The sequence below is a fragment of the Boleophthalmus pectinirostris genome, unplaced genomic scaffold (assembly GCF_026225935.1).
Source record: "Boleophthalmus pectinirostris isolate CB_2022bp ecotype Guang Dong unplaced genomic scaffold, ASM2622593v1 HiC_scaffold_23, whole genome shotgun sequence".
In the NCBI taxonomy this organism is placed as follows: Eukaryota; Metazoa; Chordata; class Actinopteri; order Gobiiformes; family Gobiidae; genus Boleophthalmus; species Boleophthalmus pectinirostris.
In genome coordinates, this window is record NW_026571207.1 from 23,891,342 (window position 1) to 23,906,750 (window position 15,409).

Sequence of the window (15,409 nt, forward strand, 5' to 3'; positions counted from 1 at the left end):
CCGCAATCTTATTAACGAGTTTTTTAAGAAAATAAATGCGATAAGGTGGACAGAATTATATAATGACATTGTCTTTTTATCCTTAAATACTATAAGAGAAAAAACATTGTGATTACATGCTGTATGCAAAATGTTTATGCAAGACAAAATAAATCAAAATTGTAGAGAAGCACTGTGCATCCATTGGCTCCACACTCTTGCTGTGACACACTTTGTCCACTTAGCTCCGCTGTTGGCCCACGGGATAGCTGAAAACCCAAGCATAAAAAGCCCCTCCTGTTTTCTCCAGTCTTCAATATTTTTAACAAAGAGCAGCAGCACGGAAAGGAAAATCATACATTTTCATAGGAAGTGTAAAGAGTTTACTCCAGATAATTAATAGTGTATTTGGAATATTTTACCCAAGAAACATGCGTTTACTATTGACATGGAGCTATTTTGGAATGGTTATTTATTTTTCACTGGATCTTCGCTTGAAAACGGTGTCGGGGCAGCTTTCTTACTCCGTGTCAGAGGAGGTCCACCCCGGAACTGCTGTTGGAAATATCGCAAAGGATTTAAACCTAAACCCTCAGGATTTGGAGTCCCGTATGTTTCAAATAGTTACCGGTTCAAAAAGGACATTCTTTGAAGTAAATCTGAAAACCGGAGTACTGTTAGTCAGTGAGAGAATTGACCGAGAGCAGCTGTGCGCTAAAGAAAATAAATGTTCTCTGAACATAGAAGCTGTTATTAGTAATCCTGTAAAGCTTTACCACATTGATGTAGAGGTTTTAGACGTCAATGATAATGCCCCAGTCTTTAAAAACAAAATTCAAAACCGAAATATTGCCGAGAATACATTGCCAGGTGTCAAATTTGTGCTGTCTCAAGCCAGTGATGGAGATGTAGGTAAGAATGGAGTCAGTAATTACAAATTAAGTCAAAATGATTATTTTACTTTGGCGGTGCACAAAGCGGGAGGCGGAGTGTCTGCGGAGTTAGTCTTGCAGAAAGCTCTGGACAGAGAAAAGCAGGCCCTGATCGCTATGACTCTGACTGCTGTAGATGGAGGGTCTCCACCAAGATCGGGCACCTCCCAGCTGGTGGTTAATGTTTTAGATATCAACGACAATATCCCGCTTTTTAGGGCATCTTTGTATAAGACAAAAATTCAAGAAAACGCAGCTATAGGTACCACGGTGATTGCTGTAAATGCTACCGACGCAGACGATGGACTTAATAGTGAGATTGTGTATGCTTTAGAAAACAGCGATCAGCAACAAATAACCGATCTATTTGAAATAGGAAATGATAATGGTGTAATCAGGCTTAAAGGTACTCTAGACTATGAAGAAATAAAGGCTTTTGAGATCCGTGTAGAGGCCAGTGATAGAGGCAGCCCGCCAATGTCAGCACACTGTAAGGTGCTTGTTGAAATAGAGGACTTGAATGACAACGCTCCAGAAATCACCATCACGTCTCTCCACAAGAGTGTGAGAGAGGACATTGGTGTGGGCACAGTGGTCGCCCTAATATCAGTTGCCGATAAAGATAGTGGTAAAAATGGCGAAGTTATAATCCAAATTGAAAATGAAGTTCCTCTGAAATTAGAGCCAAACTATAAAAACTATTACTCACTGTTAGTTGACGGACCAATGGACAGAGAAAGTGTGTCTTACTATGACGTTACTTTTGTAGCAACTGATAAAGGTATGCCATCACTCTCCAGCACAAGTGTAATCACCATTCACATTTTAGATGTTAATGACAACGTGCCTGTCTTCAGTGAAAATTTCATCAATATATATGTAAGGGAAAATGGTCAAACTGGTGAAATCATAAAAAGGGTATCTGCACTTGATGCTGATATTAATCAAAACAGTCGCATAGCTTATTTTATTATACACAGCAGTTTAGAGTTATCAGCCATGGTTAACATTAACCAAGAGACAGGGGACATAATGACTCTTCAGTCCTTTAACTTTGAGGAGCTCAAAACGTTTCAGTTTAAGGTCCAGGCCACAGACTCTGGTGTCCCTCCGCTCAGCAGCAACGTGACTGTGAACGTTTTTATTCTGGATGAAAATGACAATAGCCCCTCGATCCTGGCGCCCTATTCTGAGCACGGCTCCGTTAACAGTGAGAGCATCCCCTATTCCGCTGAAGCGGGCTACTTTGTGGCAAAGATCAGGGCTGTAGACGCAGACTCTGGGTACAACGCGCTGCTTTCTTATCACCTGTCTGAGCCCAAAGGGAACAACCTGTTCCGGATCGGGACCAGCAGCGGAGAGATCCGCACCAAGAGGAGGATGAGTGACAATGACCTGAAAAGTCACCCCTTGGTGGTGCTGGTGTGTGATAACGGAGAGCCCTCCCTGTCCGCCACTGTGTCTATTGATGTAGTGGTGGTGGAGAGCACAGCGGACATTCAGACTCAGTTCAGACATGTGCCCATAAAGGAGGAGAGCTTCTCGGATTTAAACCTGTACCTGCTCATCGCCATTGTGGCGGTGTCAGTCATCTTTCTGCTCAGTCTCATCACGTTAATAGCAGTCAGATGTCACAGGACAGAGAGCTCTTTCAACAGGTACAGCGCCCCCATGATCACCACCCACCCTGACGGGAGCTGGTCCTACTCCAAATCCACTCAGCAGTATGACGTGTGCTTCAGCTCAGACACACTCAAGAGCGACGTAGTCGTTTTCCCCGCACCGTTTCCTCCTGTAGATGCAGAACTGATCAGTATTAACGGAGGAGACACTTTCACCAGAACACAGACTTTACCAATTAAGGTAAGGTCAATTTTATCTGTTTTTTAATAAAAGTTTTATATACTCACACCTTACTTGGCAGGAACATAAACATACATGTTTGTTCTCTAATATCTTCTCAACTAAGTTCACTGAGCTGTCCGTGATCCTGAAGACAAGGATTTGATTTTTCGGAAAAGAGTGCGATATGCTATGAATACTGATCTTTTTGTTCTTCCCTTGTTGGTGTATAAAACTTTAGTGAAGGATTCCTGCTGGAACAAAGTCAAGTCTGTCATTTTGTCCTTAGGCAAGACACTTTACCCACTTTGCTTAGTATAAAAGACGGTGTTTGCGTGAGTGAATGGTGGCAGTCGGAGGGACACAGATGTGCAGCCTCACCACATCAGTCTACTCCGTACAACTGTGAGTGTAGTAGCTTACCACCCAAAAATACGCTAATCAGTAATAACTATAATGCAGCGCTCTGAGAGGCTTTGACACTTTGCCAAGCCTGTAAAGCACAAGTGTAATAATAACAATGTGCCTCTTCTTCTTCTTCTTCTTCTTCTTCTTATTATTATTATTATAGTAGTAGTTTTATGAAACATGTTTGATTTGATATAATTCCATTATTATAATAATTCCTAATTAGCACTCAAGCTACAACCTCGTACAATGCATCTCTCCTGTTAAGGTTAAAGTAAAAATTGTGCACTGTCCCTGTCTCAAATAAATAAATAAATAAATACTTCATTTATATAATTATATATTTAATATAATATATTTGTTCACATTTCCTATATTTAGCCTACCAATTTTACGGAAGACCCTGTCTGCTGTACTTACCACCAGTGAGTAGGTGTATTTCTGTTGATTATTTGCTTGCTATAGAATACTACAGCTACAACAACAACAACAACTACTACTACTAATCTACTATTACTACTATTACTACTATTACTACTGCTACTACTACTGCTACTACTGCTACTACTACTACTACTACTACTACTACTACTACTACTAATAATAATAATAATAGTAAATTCTTCTTCTTCTTCTTCTCATTATTATTATTATTATTATTATTATTATTATTATTATTATTATTATTATTATAACCCAAAACATGCTACAGGTCTCCATAAACAGTTGATAGTCAAGGCCAGTTAAATACAATCAATTCAATCATTGTGTGTGTGTGTGTGTGTGTGTGTGTGTGTGTGTGTGTGTGTGTGTGTGTGTGAGTGATGGTGGTGGTCGGAGGGACCAATGGTGCCGATTGGCATGGCAGCCGCGCTTTTGTCAGTGTGCCCCAGGGGAGCTGTGGCTACAATAGTAGCTTACCATCACCAGGGTATAGAGTGAATGAATGAATGCTGAATGAATAATGCTGAATAATGCTCTGTAATGTGTCTTTGGGGACAGAAAATGTCTGTGAAAAGCGCTATATAAATAAAGACTTACTATTATTATTATTATTATTATTATTATTATTATTATTATTATTATTATTATTATTATTATTAGATTTATACTGCCATTTGAGAAACACAATAGGCTTGGTTTAGTAAAACGAGCTGTCCACAAGAGGGCAGTGTAGACCACTCGGTTTTTCAAGGGCGTAGTGCTCCTCCCATATTCAATAGACGGATCTGTCTGTAGGCTTTGTTACGACTGGTTGGACGACAAAAGAGGGGTTCTTGGTTTCCTAAAAATGACCGTTTATACGGTGTGTGTGTGTTTTTTTTTTTTTATGATGTATTTATATTGAGGATATAGTTGTTTTTCCCTTCCTGCGCTCGTCCTGTGTGGTGGAATAATGTCTATCTTGGGCACGTCGAGCTCCGTGAGGATTTATCTCTGGGTCGTGTTGTTAGTTTGTTTCAGGACACCCGTTTCTGGGCAGCTTTCTTACACTGTTTCAGAGGAGGTTAACATCGGAACTTTTGTGGGGAATATTGCCAAGGATCTCAATCTTCAACCGCAAGAACTGCAGTCACGTAATTTCAAGATTGTTTCTGGATCAAGGTATAATTTTTTTGCAATAGATCTAAAGACTGGCTTCCTGTACGTCAAAGACAGAATAGACAGAGAGGAGCTTTGCAGTGATGAGCCACAATGTTTGCTCAACAATGAAGCCGTTATAAATAATCCCATGAAACTTTACAGAATCGAGGTAACGATCCTAGACGTAAATGATAATGCCCCAAATTTCAGTAGTTCTTCTCAGAACATTGATATAACTGAAAATACAGCACCAGGCACAAAATTTCCATTACAGACCGCGTATGACGCAGATATTGGTGTAAATAATGTAAATGCCTACACCTTGAGCCAAAATGACTATTTCACACTGTTTTTTCAGAAAGGAGAAGGTGTAACTCCAGAATTAATGCTTCAGAAGTTGCTGGACAGAGAAAAGCAGTCAATGATCAAATTAACACTAACCGCTTTTGATGGAGGAACACCAGCTAAGTCAGGCACAATGGCCGTTGTAATAAATGTTTTAGACACAAACGATAACGCTCCGGTTTTCAGTCAACGTTTATATAAGGCTTCAATACAAGAAAACACACCAATCGGAACATCGATTATTACTGTCAACGCCACTGATCTAGACACAGGAAAAAATGGTAAAGTTTTTTATTCTCTGAGTAAATTAGGTAGAGGAAAAGAAGCAGAAATATTTACTATAGACGAGCAAATAGGAACGATAACGAATAAAATGCCCATAGACTTTGAGGACTATAATGCATTTGAGATCAGAGTCTTAGCACGTGATGGAGCAACATCTCCCCTTATATCTCATACTAAATTGCTTATTGAAGTATTAGATGTAAATGACAACGCGCCCGAAATCTCTGTCACGTCTCTGCTAGACGTGGTCAAAGAAGACGTGTCCATAGGTACCGCTGTTGCGCTAGTTTCAGTGTCTGACAGAGATGGAGGTAAAAACGGTCAGGTCCAGTGTCGTATAAACAATAATGTCCCCTTTAAACTTGAAACTAATTATAAAAATTACTATTCACTGGTGGTGAACGGTCCTTTAGACAGAGAAAGTACTGGTCAGTATAATATTAGCATTTCTGCCATTGATGAAGGCAGCCCACCTCTGACCAGCACGAGCCTTATAACTGTGCACGTGTCAGATGTGAATGACAACAGTCCCGTGTTCACAGAAAGTCTCGTAAACATTTATCTAAAGGAGAACAGTGCTGTGGGATCAGTCATTAAAACAGTAACAGCAGCTGACGCTGACGTAGATCAAAACGGTCACGTGACCTATTCCCTCTTAAAACATCCGGGTGAGTCTGTGCACCTGTCCACGATGGTGAATATAAACTCAGAGACAGGAGACATAGTGACGTTACAGACTTTTAACTTTGAGGAGCTCAAAACGTTTCAGTTTAAGGTCCAGGCCACAGACTCTGGTGTCCCTCCGCTCAGCAGCAACGTGACTGTGAACGTTTTTATTCTGGATGAAAATGACAATAGCCCCTCGATCCTGGCGCCCTATTCTGAGCACGGCTCCGTTAACAGTGAGAGCATCCCCTATTCCGCTGAAGCGGGCTACTTTGTGGCAAAGATCAGGGCTGTAGACGCAGACTCTGGGTACAACGCGCTGCTTTCTTATCACCTGTCTGAGCCCAAAGGGAACAACCTGTTCCGGATCGGGACCAGCAGCGGAGAGATCCGCACCAAGAGGAGGATGAGTGACAATGACCTGAAAAGTCACCCCTTGGTGGTGCTGGTGTGTGATAACGGAGAGCCCTCCCTGTCCGCCACTGTGTCTATTGATGTAGTGGTGGTGGAGAGCACAGCGGACATTCAGACTCAGTTCAGACATGTGCCCATAAAGGAGGAGAGCTTCTCGGATTTAAACCTGTACCTGCTCATCGCCATTGTGGCGGTGTCAGTCATCTTTCTGCTCAGTCTCATCACGTTAATAGCAGTCAGATGTCACAGGACAGAGAGCTCTTTCAACAGGTACAGCGCCCCCATGATCACCACCCACCCTGACGGGAGCTGGTCCTACTCCAAATCCACTCAGCAGTATGACGTGTGCTTCAGCTCAGACACACTCAAGAGCGACGTAGTCGTTTTCCCCGCACCGTTTCCTCCTGTAGATGCAGAACTGATCAGTATTAACGGAGGAGACACTTTCACCAGGACACAGACTTTACCTAATACAGACAAGGTAAGAACCTAAATGCATTTGATTCAAACGATTGAGAAAAAAATAATAATATATTTTTAACATAAATTGAGCCATATCACACTTTTCAGCTTGGGCTACTGGTAGCGCTGTCCATGGTCCTGAATGTGCTTTTAACGTTGTGGTAACATGTATCTTCTATTAGTCACTGCAGTAGTTTTTTGTCAGTTAGTAGTGGTAAATTTGTATTTGCAAAAACCTTTATTTTTAAAAAAGTGTAATTGAGACGGATGTCCACATGAGGTCACTGTACACCATAACTTTTGTGGAGTTTTGGCTCCTCCCTGGTTGAGGCATGATGATGGGCTTTGTTGCAAGGAGACGTCGAACGACAAAGGAATACTTCGTTTCAACAATGCCCCTCGGACATCTTCTTGTGGCTATGTGTGTATAGATGTTTTATATTTGTACTGCCTTGAACGGTTGGAATAATGTGTTTCACGAGCTTCGTGAGGATTTATCTCTCTCTTGTGTTGTTGGATTGTTATTGGACATCGGTTTTGGGACAGCTCTCCTACACGGTTTCTGAGGAGGTGAACATCGGGACGTTTGTGGGAAACATTGCCAAAGATTTGACTCTTACCATGCAAGAATTGCAGTCTCGAAAATTTCAAGTTATTTCTGGAACAAAACGGAAATATTTTGAGGTAAATCTTAAGACCGGTGTCTTATTCGTTAACGAAAGAATAGACCGCGAGGAGCTCTGCGGTGACGAGACCAAATGCTCACTAAATGTAGAGGCGGTGATGAACAACCCACTTAAACTGTACAGGATTGAATTTACAATATTAGACGTGAATGACAATGCCCCTTCGTTTAGTAGCAAATCACAAATTATAAACATAACTGAAACAAATACATTACCGGGGGTCAAATTCCCACTGAAATTAGCCTATGACGCAGACGTGGGCAAGAACGACATTCACAGCTACAGGCTTAGTCAAAGTGAATATTTTTCTCTTACATCTCACCAAGGAGCTGCTGTAACTACAGAACTGGTCCTACAGAAAATTTTAGACCGTGAAAAGCAGTCAACTATCAGGCTCACTTTAACTGCTGTTGATGGAGGAACGCCCGCAAAATCAGGCACAACTGCCATCATCATTAATGTCTTAGATGTAAATGACAACGCCCCTGTGTTCAGTAAAAACTTATATAAAACTACTGTTCATGAAAATGTCCCAGTAGGAACTTCTATTATCACAGTAAATGCTACAGATATAGATGAAGGAATAAACGGAGAGATTGTGTATTCATTTATAGATCTTGAACAGAATAAACGGACCGATGTATTTGCCATTGACGAAAAAACAGGAACTGTGACGAACATAAAAAACATAGACTTTGAGGAGAATTCAGCATTTGAGGTCAGAGTCCAGGCCCGTGATAAAGCGACGTCTCCAATGAGTTCGCACGCAAAGATTTTGATCGAAGTATTAGATGTAAATGACAACGCGCCCGAAATCTCTGTCACGTCTCTGTTAGACACGGTCAAAGAAGACGCGACTGTGGGCACCGCCATTGCGCTGGTTTCAGTCTCTGACAGAGATGGAGGTAAAAACGGTCAAGTCCAGTGTCGTATAAACAATAATGTCCCCTTTAAACTTGAAACTAATTATAAAAATTACTATTCACTGGTGGTGAACGGTCCTTTAGACAGAGAAAGTACTCGTCAGTATAATATTAGCATTTCTGCCATTGATGAAGGCAGCCCACCTCTGACCAGCACGAGCCTTATAACTGTGCACGTGTCAGATGTGAATGACAACAGTCCCGTGTTCACAGAAAGTCTCGTAAACATTTATCTAAAGGAGAACAGTGCTGTGGGATCAGTCATTAAAACAGTAACAGCAGATGACGCTGACGTAGATCAAAACGGTCACGTGACCTATTCCCTCTTAAAACATCCGGGTGAGTCTGTGCACCTGTCCACGATGGTGAATATAAACTCAGAGACAGGAGACATAGTGACGTTACAGACTTTTAACTTTGAGGAGCTTAAAACGTTTCAGTTTAAGGTCCAGGCCACAGACTCTGGTGTCCCTCCGCTCAGCAGCAACGTGACTGTGAACGTTTTTATTCTGGATGAAAATGACAATAGCCCCTCGATCCTGGCGCCCTATTCTGAGCACGGCTCCGTTAACAGTGAGAGCATCCCCTATTCCGCTGAAGCGGGCTACTTTGTGGCAAAGATCAGGGCTGTAGACGCAGACTCTGGGTACAACGCGCTGCTTTCTTATCACCTGTCTGAGCCCAAAGGGAACAACCTGTTCCGGATCGGGACCAGCAGCGGAGAGATCCGCACCAAGAGGAGGATGAGTGACAATGACCTGAAAAGTCACCCCTTGGTGGTGCTGGTGTGTGATAACGGAGAGCCCTCCCTGTCCGCCACTGTGTCTATTGATGTAGTGGTGGTGGAGAGCACAGCGGACATTCAGACTCAGTTCAGACATGTGCCCATAAAGGAGGAGAGCTTCTCGGATTTAAACCTGTACCTGCTCATCGCCATTGTGGCGGTGTCAGTCATCTTTCTGCTCAGTCTCATCACGTTAATAGCAGTCAGATGTCACAGGACAGAGAGCTCTTTCAACAGGTACAGCGCCCCCATGATCACCACCCACCCTGACGGGAGCTGGTCCTACTCCAAATCCACTCAGCAGTATGACGTGTGCTTCAGCTCAGACACACTCAAGAGCGACGTAGTGGTTTTCCCCGCACCGTTTCCTCCTGTAGATGCAGAACTGATCAGTATTAACGGAGGAGACACTTTCACCAGGACACAGACTTTACCTAATACAGACAAGGTAAGAAACTAAATGCATTTGATTCAAACGATTAAGAAAAGTTTTGTAACATATTTTTCTTTAACACAATCTGAGCCATAGCCTTATTTTCAGGTTAGGGTACTGGTGGCGCTTCCCATGGTCCTGAATCTGCTTTTAATGTTTTGATACCATAAATCTACTATAGGTGCAAATGTAGTATTACTTTTTAAGTTTTAAATAAACTCTTATGTGCAAAAAGGTGTAATTGAGACGGATGTCCACATTACCTAATACAGACAAGGTAAGAGTATTATAATTCGAAAATTGGTTTTCTGTAATATTAAAGTGAAATGCTATTTTTCAGTTTTAAATCAAATGTATAGGGTAGATATTTAATGTTTACTGTGGCAATTCCTTTCTCGTTCAAATAAAAACAATTTATTTAACAGTTATTCATGATGTGCAATTTTAATGCATATGCATTTCTATCCACCGCGTTCTTTATTTGATAATGAGAATGCAGTTATAGTTTTTAATTAAAACATTTTCACGTATCATCTTTGAACTCTCAAAATAATCTTATATGTAGTGTAATCATAACAGGAATCAGGTAAAATGGCTTCTGTCTTCACATTAAATAGCCTGAGTATATCTCGTTTTCACCTTCGTTTTAGAATTCTTTGGTTATGCAGCACCACCACGTAGTGTCGCTGTAGACCATGACAAGTAAACATCGCGCCCCTCCCAAGAACAAAACCTTTCCACAGTTTTTTTCAAACACAAAAGCTTCACGGGACCTGGTCGGTGGCGATGGAGTGCGACATAGTTAATGTAGAAAGTCTTTAAACAGCGTTCTGGATTCATAATGTCTTTTCTGTGCCAATGTGGATTAATGGCTTTTGGAAACATGTTTTTGACGAGTAGGAGCTCTGTTTTCTTCTTTGTGCTCGTTTTGCTGGATTGTGATTTGAGATTGGTGCATGGCCAGTTGTCTTACTCTGTGTATGAGGAGGTGAACGTCGGGACCAATGTTGGGAATATAGCCAAGGACCTAAACCTCAATGTACAAGATTTAGAGACTCGGGGATTTCAAATTGTCGAGGGGATAAAAATGAAGTATTTCGACGTGAATCGTAAGACTGGATTTCTTTACGTGAGAGAAAGAATAAACCGCGAGGAGTTGTGCCCTGGTGAAATTAAATGCAGCATTACTGTAGAGGCCGTGATAAATAATCCTCTGAAACTGTACCGTTTTGAGGTCGAAATCAAAGACATCAATGATAACTCTCCCTCGTTCACGTGTCAGATGTGAATGACAACAGTCCCGTGTTCACAGAAAGTCTCGTAAACATTTATCTAAAGGAGAACAGTGCTGTGGGATCAGTCATTAAAACAGTAACAGCAGATGACGCTGACGTAGATCAAAACGGTCACGTGACTTATTCCCTCTTAAAACATCCGGGTGAGTCTGTGCACCTGTCCACGATGGTGAATATAAACTCAGAGACAGGAGACATAGTGACGTTACAGACTTTTAACTTTGAGGAGCTCAAAACGTTTCAGTTTAAGGTCCAGGCCACAGACTCTGGTGTCCCTCCGCTCAGCAGCAACGTGACTGTGAACGTTTTTATTCTGGATGAAAATGACAATAGCCCCTCGATCCTGGCGCCCTATTCTGAGCACGGCTCCGTTAACAGTGAGAGCATCCCCTATTCCGCTGAAGCGGGCTACTTTGTGGCAAAGATCAGGGCTGTAGACGCAGACTCTGGGTACAACGCGCTGCTTTCTTATCACCTGTCTGAGCCCAAAGGGAACAACCTGTTCCGGATCGGGACCAGCAGCGGAGAGATCCGCACCAAGAGGAGGATGAGTGACAATGACCTGAAAAGTCACCCCTTGGTGGTGCTGGTGTGTGATAACGGAGAGCCCTCCCTGTCCGCCACTGTGTCTATTGATGTAGTGGTGGTGGAGAGCACAGCGGACATTCAGACTCAGTTCAGACATGTGCCCATAAAGGAGGAGAGCTTCTCGGATTTAAACCTGTACCTGCTCATCGCCATTGTGGCGGTGTCAGTCATCTTTCTGCTCAGTCTCATCACGTTAATAGCAGTCAGATGTCACAGGACAGAGAGCTCTTTCAACAGGTACAGCGCCCCCATGATCACCACCCACCCTGACGGGAGCTGGTCCTACTCCAAATCCACTCAGCAGTATGACGTGTGCTTCAGCTCAGACACACTCAAGAGCGACGTAGTGGTTTTCCCCGCACCGTTTCCTCCTGTAGATGCAGAACTGATCAGTATTAACGGAGGAGACACTTTCACCAGGACACAGACTTTACCTAATACAGACAAGGTATGGATTTCACTCATGTTTTTATTTTAAATGCAGTTGTGCAGAATATTTACAAGCAAACTGGACTATAGAACATCCACCAGTAGTCACCCAAACAAACGTGCAACAATGGGAATATGTATACTTGGATTTATAGGCTGTTGTGACATTCACTTGTATTGGCTGTTTTGTTAGATAATTTCAAATTCAATACAGTATATGTTTTTTTTTTTTTTTTTTTTTTCTGTGCTGCCCAAGGTGCTGAAATGCATGTTTTCGCTGTTTGTTGTTTTTCACAAAATGTTTTTATTATTATTATTATTATTATTATTATTATTATTATTGTGTGTGTGTGTGTGTGTGTGTGTGATGAAAACAGCAAGAATGATTATCTTCTAAAACTGGCATAATTTTTCACTGGCACGAGTCCAGATGTGTGTTATTTGTCTTTCTTACGAAGGCACAAGAGGTAGTTTAGGTTGTTGTGCTAAACATATGCATACATGCAATCTTTCATAAGTTGCCGTTTGTGATACTTAAGTATTTGGATTGTCTTTAACTCTTGCAGTATAGGACTTTTCCTATACTGCAGATTTGAGATGTAAAACAAAAACTTCCTGTCTCATTTCCTTAGAGATAAAACTTCTCTCCAACTTTTGCGCATGTAAGATAGTTATTTTACTGATGACGATGATGAATATTGACATGAGTTATACATTGGTTTAAACACAAGATGTCGCTAGAGACCAGGACAAATAATTTTAGTGACGTGTTAATATCCCCGCCCCCAGTGTCCATCCTTTTATAAACGTCATAATCAGGTTGTTCTTCTTTGTGAAAACAGCGAACAGACACCGTTGTACAAGTATCCGAAATAGATGAGGAACCAAATGGACATATGTTTTCTGAAAGAAAAGATACTCGACTCACATTTTGGATTATAACTTGATTTTCCCACAATGGCGGATCTAGAACAATGGTCTTATGTATGGACGCTCTGCTTCACTCTGCTTTGTCTATGGAGCGGTTCTGCTGCACAAATATCTTATTCTGTTTCAGAGGAAGTGGAGAAAGGGACCACGGTTGGAAATATAACTAAGGATTTAAAATTGAGTTTACAGCAGCTAGAAATAACTGGACTTCGCATCACCTCTGCTGGTGATAAGGATTATTTTGATATAAACAGGAAAAGTGGAATGCTTTTTGTCAACGAAAGAATAGACCGAGAAGAGCTTTGTCCCACTGCGGTAAAGTGCGTGTTGAATGTAGAGGCTATTGTAAATAATCCACATGGTTTACACAGAATTGAGGTACTTATTCTTGATATAAATGACAATGTTCCCAAATTCAAGCAAGAAATATATACATTAGACATGTCAGAGTTGTCATATGTGGGCGAAAAACATCCTTTACCAGTGGCACATGACGCAGATGAAGGCAGTAATTCAGTAAAGACATATAAATTAAGCCCCAACGAGTATTTCTCGTTGGATGTGCAGGATGCTGATGACAACAGTGTTACTGCTGAGCTTGTGTTGCAGAAACCACTGGATCGAGAAAAACAGTCTGTAATTGACCTCACTTTGTCGGCTATAGATGGGGCAAAACCAGCTAAAACAGGAACAGTAAGGCTCAAGGTTAATGTGTTAGATGTGAATGATAATTCGCCTGTATTTAGTAAAAACCTTTACAAAACCCAGGTTGTTGAAAACGCAGTTATGGGCACAGCCTTGATAACACTGACCGCTACGGATTTAGATGAAGGCGTTAATGCTCAACTTGTGTACTCGTTTGCAGAAAATGAGAGATTTAATCCCAATGATAAGTTCACTATAAACACAAATACAGGTGAGATTGCAGTAAAAGGTGATATTGATTATGAGGAAAACCAAGCGTATGAGATACGTGTTCAGGTTCGAGACAAAGGCGTGCCTCCGCGTCTTGCCCATGGGAAAGTTTTAGTGGAGGTTATAGATGTAAATGACAATGCTCCAGAAATTTCGGTGACTTCAGTGATGAGTCCTGTGAAGGAAGATGCTGAAATAGGCACGGCTGTCGCCATGATAACTATTACTGACAAAGATGGAGGAAAAAACGGGCTGACCGATTGTAAAATAGTCGGAACTGCTCCATTTAAGTTGAACCGTAACTATAAAAACTATTATTCCTTGTTAGTCGATGGTCCTCTGGATAGAGAGGCTGTGTCTGAGTATAACATAACAATTACAGCCGCAGACGAAGGGACGCCATCACTGTCCAGTGTCAGTGTGATTCAAGTGAAAGTTGCAGATGTTAATGACAACCCGCCACGCTTTCAGGAACCTGTGATCAATATTTATGTGAAAGAGAACAGTCAGATAGGCTCTCTCATTTACACGCTCACATCGTCAGATTTGGACTCAACTGAGAACGCTAAAATATCTTACAGTTTAATTTATAGGGAGAAAAAAAATATTCCCGCCTCATCACTTGTTAATATAAACTCAGACACCGGGGAGATAGTGAGTCTTCAGACTTTTAACTTTGAGGAGCTCAAAACGTTTCAGTTTAAGGTCCAGGCCACAGACTCTGGTGTCCCTCCGCTCAGCAGCAACGTGACTGTGAACGTTTTTATTCTGGATGAAAATGACAATAGCCCCTCGATCCTGGCGCCCTATTCTGAGCACGGCTCCGTTAACAGTGAGAGCATCCCCTATTCCGCTGAAGCGGGCTACTTTGTGGCAAAGATCAGGGCTGTAGACGCAGACTCTGGGTACAACGCGCTGCTTTCTTATCACCTGTCTGAGCCCAAAGGGAACAACCTGTTCCGGATCGGGACCAGCAGCGGAGAGATCCGCACCAAGAGGAGGATGAGTGACAATGACCTGAAAAGTCACCCCTTGGTGGTGCTGGTGTGTGATAACGGAGAGCCCTCCCTGTCCGCCACTGTGTCTATTGATGTAGTGGTGGTGGAGAGCACAGCGGACATTCAGACTCAGTTCAGACATGTGCCCATAAAGGAGGAGAGCTTCTCGGATTTAAACCTGTACCTGCTCATCGCCATTGTGGCGGTGTCAGTCATCTTTCTGCTCAGTCTCATCACGTTAATAGCAGTCAGATGTCACAGGACAGAGAGCTCTTTCAACAGGTACAGCGCCCCCATGATCACCACCCACCCTGACGGGAGCTGGTCCTACTCCAAATCCACTCAGCAGTATGACGTGTGCTTCAGCTCAGACACACTCAAGAGCGACGTAGTCGTTTTCCCCGCACCGTTTCCTCCTGTAGATGCAGAACTGATCAGTATTAACGGAGGAGACACTTTCACCAGGACACAGACTTTACCTAATACAGACAAGGTATGAAAGTTAGATGTA

The 15,409-nt window shown here is 42.1% G+C and overlaps 4 protein-coding genes and 1 pseudogene across 4 annotated transcripts; all 5 read left to right on the forward strand.

Moving 5' to 3' along the window:
- The first annotated feature begins 410 nt into the window (after window positions 1-410).
- LOC110160710 (protocadherin alpha-3-like) lies at window positions 411-2,899 on the forward strand. The gene is made up of 2 exons (XM_055159048.1): window positions 411-2,779; window positions 2,881-2,899. Exons 1-2 carry the CDS (start codon window positions 411-413, stop codon window positions 2,897-2,899), a joined length of 2,388 nt encoding a protein of 795 aa, XP_055015023.1.
- A 1,658-nt stretch (window positions 2,900-4,557) lies between these two features.
- LOC110160711 (protocadherin gamma-A3-like) lies at window positions 4,558-6,948 on the forward strand. Its single transcript, XM_055159365.1, has one exon. It carries the CDS (start codon window positions 4,558-4,560, stop codon window positions 6,946-6,948), a length of 2,391 nt encoding a protein of 796 aa, XP_055015340.1.
- A 437-nt stretch (window positions 6,949-7,385) lies between these two features.
- On the forward strand, window positions 7,386-9,770 carry LOC129410573 (protocadherin alpha-5-like). Its single transcript, XM_055159049.1, has one exon. It carries the CDS (start codon window positions 7,386-7,388, stop codon window positions 9,768-9,770), a length of 2,385 nt encoding a protein of 794 aa, XP_055015024.1.
- An 841-nt stretch (window positions 9,771-10,611) lies between these two features.
- LOC110160715 (protocadherin alpha-3-like) lies at window positions 10,612-12,104 on the forward strand (annotated as a pseudogene).
- An 825-nt stretch (window positions 12,105-12,929) lies between these two features.
- On the forward strand, window positions 12,930-15,397 carry LOC129410656 (protocadherin alpha-5-like). Its single transcript, XM_055159325.1, has one exon. The coding sequence runs from the start codon at window positions 13,013-13,015 to the stop codon at window positions 15,395-15,397; it is 2,385 nt and encodes a 794-aa protein (XP_055015300.1). The 5' UTR covers window positions 12,930-13,012.
- Window positions 15,398-15,409: the final 12 nt, after the last annotated feature.